Consider the following 6,528-nt stretch of genomic DNA (forward strand, 5'->3'; position numbering starts at 1 on the left):
AACACTTTCACCCAGTTCTCTGAATCATTCAGATACATTGGCCTGTACGTGTGTTTTCTTGAGCAGGGGGACCTTGCGGGCGCTGCAGGATTTCAGTCCTTCACGGCGTAGTGTGTTACCAATTGTTTTCTTGGTGACTATGGTCCCAGGTGCCTTGAAATCATTGACAACATCCTCCTGTGTAGTTCTGGGCTGATTCCTTATTGTTCTCATGATCATTTCAACTCCACGAGGTGAGATCTTACATGGAGCCCCATGCCGAGGGAGATTGACAGTTCTTTTGTGTTTCTTCCATTTGTGAATAATCGCACCAACTGTTGTCCCCTTCTCACCAAGCTGCTTGGCGATGGTCTTATAGCCCATTTCAGCCTTGTGTACGTCTACAATCTTGTCCCTGACATCCTTGGACAGCTCTTTGGTTTTGGCCAAAGTTTGGAATCTGATTGATTGGTTGCTTCTGTGGACAGGTGTCTTATACAGGTAACAAGCTGAGATTAGGAGTTCTCCCTTTAAGAGTGTGCTCCTAATCTCAGCTCGTTACCTGTATAAAAGACACCTGGGAGCCAGAAATCTTTCTGATTGAGAGGGGATCAAATACTTATTTCACTTATTAAAATGCAAATCAATGTATCACATTTTTGACATGCGTTTTTCTAGATTTATTTTGTTGTTATTCTGTCTCTCGCTGTTCAAATAAACTTACCATTAAAATGATGGACTGTTCATTTCCTTGTCAGTGGGGGAACATACAAAATCAGTAGGGCATCAAATAATTTTTTCCCTCACTAAGTGTGCCCAGAGTAAGTCCAATATTCAAAGTAAATACTTAGCGATCTAGGATCAGTTTTGTTTTTCATGTCGTAATGAATATGATTACAAAAGGAGAAGTCGGACCTGACTCTAGGTCAGTGCTCCTATTCTAATATGCTTTTGTGAACACAGACCCGGGTGGGTATAAATTCTGGTCACTTTCCACTGTGTGTCCATTATGTTAAGGATGGGACAGGCAGCAACTCTGCCATGCAGGAGGGGAACAGCCTAAGCCACAGAGCTCTATGAGTGGTTTAGGTAGGAATTGTACCTCATTTTATTCCACTTTATGTTTTTGAATATATTAACCAAGCAGAAGCACTGAGTTGATATCCTTTTTCTAGTTCAGTGGAGTGCATGTTTTCATTATAAAATTGCATTCTATCTTTTATCTTTTCTTTGGTTTGACTGTGATGGAAAGTTCTTGAATGAGTGTCCAAGTGGACTGATCACTCTGCATGAGTTCCAAAGACACTTCTGCAATGGAACTGTTGGCAAAGGGTTGGCTGAGTATGCTGGCCAGATGTTCCGCACGTTGGATAATAATGGAGTAGGCACTAATAGAAAACTTCTTAGCTTCAAAGCTAGAATCTTTTGGTGAAGCGGAGGCAAAGCGGTTACCCTAATGTTAACCCTGTCAAGTTAATAGAAATCTTCTGTCATCTCTAACATTTTTAACCTTATTTTTTGCCTATACTCAAAGTAAGGTTAAATAGGTTTAATAGTTTTATTTTCCCCATTTGTTTGCAGCACAGTTTACGAAAATCACAAACAAATATACATTTGTTTGTGATATATATACATATACTGACAATAAATATAATTTAAAAAGTACAAATCACATGACATCAATAATTACAGCAAGTGTGTATTTGGGGTTTGGATGGGGTATTATGAAATAGAACTAACTACCTAACAGTAACTTGTAAATGGCTTCATTGATTCTTAACCAATTGTTAAGAATCAATTGGTTTAATCATTAATTTAATTAAAAATGTATACATAAGCTAAGGATATTCTGTAAGTCTTCTTATCATAAGACTTCATTGTATTGAACATCTACAAAACCGACAGCACTGCAGCTTTATGAGCTGTGTCACAGTTCTTTAAAAAATACTGGTAATATGTTACATTGTAGCTCCTACACCAGTGCAGAATCACTCATAATATTCTTAAACAGCTTAGTATTAAATAGTATCAAAGTCGAAGTCAAATTTATTTATAAAGCACATTTAAAAACAACTTAAGTCGACCAAAGTGCTGTACAGTCAAAATATATACCCAACTAAACATATTTATAGGACAAGACAATCATAAACAGAACTTCCTACCCATTTGCAGACTCAAGTGCTAGTAGAGGACCTAATATATAAAGGTAGGCATGATCTCCTTTAAACTTCAAATGGGACCGAAAGCACAAAAGCAGTTTGTTGGACGACTTAAGGGTCCTTGAGGAAGGGTGCTGGCTAAGGAGGTCTGACATATAGGAGGGTGCTGATCCATGTAGGGCCTTAAAAACAAATAAAAAACCTTCAAATCTATACTATATTTAACAGGTAGACAGTGGAGAGAGCCCAGTGTAGGAGTAATGCTTTCTCTCTTTTTTGTACCAGTTAAAAACCTAGCAGCTGCATTTTGAACAAGGTAGACTGATGGTTTGTTATGTATGAGTAAATCTTTTGGTTAATCTATAAATTTAACAGGAACCTGGTAGTTCTACACAGGTGTTAGAGCATTTATTGTGTTCCCAGAATGCTTAGCACTGTATGTGAGGTCTGTGGTTCCGCAGTTATCCACAGGATGGGGTAGTTGACTTTCGGGAGCATGTGTCAGCCATCAGCATGCAAAATTGAAATTTTATGATAAAAACAAGGATGGAGACATATCCTAGGGAGAGATGCTGGAGATCATGCAGTTAGGACTGCATCATGATTGGACCGCGTCATCATAATTTATTGCATAAGCATTCATCCTCTTTTTGTCAGTATTTGGTGGAGCCACTTTTGGCTGCAATTACAGCCATGTGTGTTTTTTTGGACTCAAGTCTCTACCAGCTTTGAACACCTGGACATGGCAATTCATGCCCATACTTTGGTCAGTCTCCATCAAGTTAGATGGGGTCCCATAGTGAACAGAAATGTTCCACATATTGTAAATTAGATTGAGGTCCGGGCTTTGACTGAGCTACTCCAGGACAGGGATCTTTATTTTTAAGCAAATACAGTGTGGCTCCCATGTCTCTTGTAGACTTCCTGCCAAGATTTCTCTGTACCTGTTTCCATCTATTTTGCCCTCTATCTTCACAAGGCCTGAAGCAGACATGCATCTCCATAGCAAGATGCTGCCACCACCATGCTTCACCATAGGGATGGTGTGTGGTGTAAGGTTTGTGTCTAAAAGCTCTATTTTGGTCTCATCAGACCACAGAATCGTCTTCCATATTGGTCTCCGTCTCTTAATAATGGGGGTATTCAGTTCCTTGCAAGTGTCCTTATATCCTACTCCTGATTGGTGCTTTTGAAGAACCTCCTTCTTTATGTAGTTGTTGTTAGGAATTGTACTAACCAACTGTGTGACCTTCACAGTTGTACTTAATCTGAAATCATGTAAAACAACTTCTTGCACACAGGTGGACTTCATTCAGCTACCTTGGTGACTTAAGAGATTGGTTGCACCACAGCTCATTCAAGTGTGTACTAACAAAAGGGGTTAATACTTATGCAATCAATTACTTTCAGATTTTTATTTTGTATGAATTTAGATTTTGTTTTTCACTTTGACTTTATGGACATTTTTTGCGTTGATCAGTGGCAAAAACAGCTCATCTATTTTGATTTCATGTGGAATATTATTATTATTTAAAAGCAAACGACAGAGAGATGGGTGATTTCGGTTTGTGTTGTCAGGCATGCTGTGGAACCTTCAGGCACTGCACTGCATTTTACCCTGCTGCATTATAGCAGCCATTACTAGACATCAATATGGCTCTCTAATTCCCCAACAAGGTTTTCTTTTGTCGAGCGTGGCAGCCTCATTCAACGAGCCTAACCCACTTACAGCCAACAAATGCACCAACAGGATATTTTTTCAGTTGGATAAGGACAGCAATGGTAAGGAAAAATAAACTAATAAATGTAGGCAATTACTGATATAAGTCGCTCTGCATAACAGCCTCAACTAAATACTTTATATGTAAATCTGTCACCAGACAGGTATTTTTCTAAAATACACAGGTTAACTCTTGTAAGACTGATAATCATCATATGCTTATCAACATCTGTAACTAACAGTCAGCTAGTGAGCCCTGCCTCTACAGACCCAGCCTTCCAATGGGTTTGGGACTTGGGACTAAACATGAGTGTCCAGACAATACAACGCTGTACACCATTTTGATCATACTATTCTATCCAGCTGTCATCAGCTTGGAGGAGTTCATTGAGGGGGCCCTGGATGATGAGTGGACCAGGGAAATGCTTGAGTGTGACCCTAACATTGTGAAGGTGAACTGGCCTACCAAGGGGCACAACCACCTGGAGTAATACCACAGAGAAGTGACCTTTATTTCATCCTACCTTGGATGTCAGCTAATTAAATATTGCTGCTAGTTTACAGTACTATTTTTAAACTGCTGCTATGTAGTGTTATAAACAGTACCTCACTAAAGTGAGTACACCCCTCACAGTTTTGTAAATATATGATTATATCTTTTCATGTGACAACACTGAAGAAATGACACTTTGCAACAATGTAATGTGTGTACAGCTTGTATAACAGTGTACATTTTCTGTTCCCTCAAAATAACACAACACACAGCCATTAATGTCTAAACCGCTGGCAACAAAAGTGAGTACACTCCTAAGTGAAAATGTCCAAATTGGGCCCCAAGTGTCAACATTTTGTGTGGCCACCATCATTTCCCAGCACTGCCTTAACCCTCTTGGGCATGGAGTTCACCAGAGCTTCACAGGTTGCCACTGGAGTCCTCTTCCACTCCTCCATGACAACATCACGAAGCGGATTCCTTCTGGGACGACAGCCATGCAGACCAATTTGATGCAGTGTGCAGCGTATGGTCTGAGCACTGACAGGCTGACCCCCCACCCCTTCAACCAGCAATGCTAGCAGCACTCATACATTTATTTCCCAAAGACAACCTCTGGATATGACGCTGAGCATGTGCACTCAACTTCTTTGGTCGACCATGGTGAGGCCTGTTCTGAGTTAAACTTCTGTATGGTCTTGGCCACCGTGCTGTAGCTCAGGTTCTGGGTCTTGGCAATCTTCTTATAGCCTAGGCTATCTTTATGTAGAGCAACAATTCTTTTTTTCAGATCCTCAGAGAGTTCTTTGCCATGAGGTGCCATGTTGAACTTCCAGTGACCAGCATGAGGGAGTGTGAGAGCGATGACACCAAATTTAACACACCTGCTCCCTATTCACACCTGAGACCTTGTAAAACTAACGAGTCACATGACACTGGGGAGGGAAAATGGCTAATTGGGCCCAAAAAGTAAATTTTCACTTAGGGGTGTACTCACTTTTGTTGCCAGCGGTTTAGACATTAATGGCTGCGTGTTGAGTTATTTTGAGGGGACAGCAAATTTACACTGTTATACAAGCTGTACACTCTTCAGTGTCATCTCTTCAGTGTTGTCACATTAAAAGATATACTAAAATATTTACAAAAATGTGAGGAGTGTACTCACTTTTGTGAAATACTGTATATTGTTGCTTTATTTTGTTGCTATGCCACCATTCATAAGCTTGTTACACTCATATGTATCTTTGTTGTTCAGTGCATTTGACAAATAAACCTTGAAACTAACCAGACACAGGCTTATTCTCTTGAATGTAACAATTTGTGCAAAGCTGTTTCAAGTTTACATCAATATGTACATGTTACCAGGGATCATGTGAGACATTTCTGAACTGTGCTTCTATTGTACAAATTAAAATCTAATTTATTAGGTTTAACATGTTTTTCTTTTTAACTTTGTAGAGATTTACTGTTTTTTATTGTTGTTTTCTAGAAGAGTTTTCTTTTTAGTGTGGTGTTGACCATTCGCAGAATAAAACGTGGCTTGTGTTATAGGTCAGTACAGTGGCATTGTTAGGCCTGCGCAAAAAAATATATAATAAAGAAATTGCCCCTGTTCCTTTCATCATGAATTAATGCTGATTAGCATCTATCCCGGAATGTATTGTGGTCCTAGCAACGCCTCTGGGTCAGTATATGTCCTACAGCAGGACCCACTGACATTCCAGCTAACTATGTTCTCTATGCGTGTAGATGATAGACTTCCAGTTTTTTGGACAGTAACTGTCACATCCTGTACCGTATCTTCTGATATTAGGAATTTGAAAATTGCTTTGAAGCCAAATGCAAATGTATGTGTTTTCCAATAATTAAAGTAAGTAATTTGTAAAACACTGTGAACTCAAAGTGTGACAGCATATTAAAGCATTGTGCCTAGGTTACAAGATTGTTTTTAGTTTTTGCCTGTGTCACTGATTTTGTGAAATAAGATTTTTATCAAAGTACTCTCCTCCCGAATTTCAACTGAACTGTTTCAGCTACAAACAAATTACCACATTAGTTACTTTCAGTGGCACCATTGTTTAGTATGAGCAAAATGGGCTGTGATTTTTTTTTATGTTCATCTTCTTGGTCTTTCGATTCAAAATATTCACAAAAATCAAACCTTTAATGTAAAATTA

The 6,528-nt window shown here is 39.1% G+C and overlaps 1 protein-coding gene across 1 annotated transcript; it reads left to right on the forward strand.

Moving 5' to 3' along the window:
* The first annotated feature begins 703 nt into the window (after window positions 1-703).
* Window positions 704-4,388, forward strand: si:ch211-245j22.3 (uncharacterized protein LOC563798 homolog). Its single transcript, XM_034288190.1, is given in 4 exon segments — window positions 704-1,067; window positions 1,227-1,407; window positions 3,712-3,920; window positions 4,222-4,388. Coding segments are annotated over 4 exon segments (597 nt in total). The 5' UTR covers window positions 704-988; the 3' UTR covers window positions 4,350-4,388.
* Window positions 4,389-6,528: the final 2,140 nt, after the last annotated feature.

Source organism: Esox lucius, chromosome 19 (genome assembly GCF_011004845.1).
Source record: "Esox lucius isolate fEsoLuc1 chromosome 19, fEsoLuc1.pri, whole genome shotgun sequence".
In the NCBI taxonomy this organism is placed as follows: Eukaryota; Metazoa; Chordata; class Actinopteri; order Esociformes; family Esocidae; genus Esox; species Esox lucius.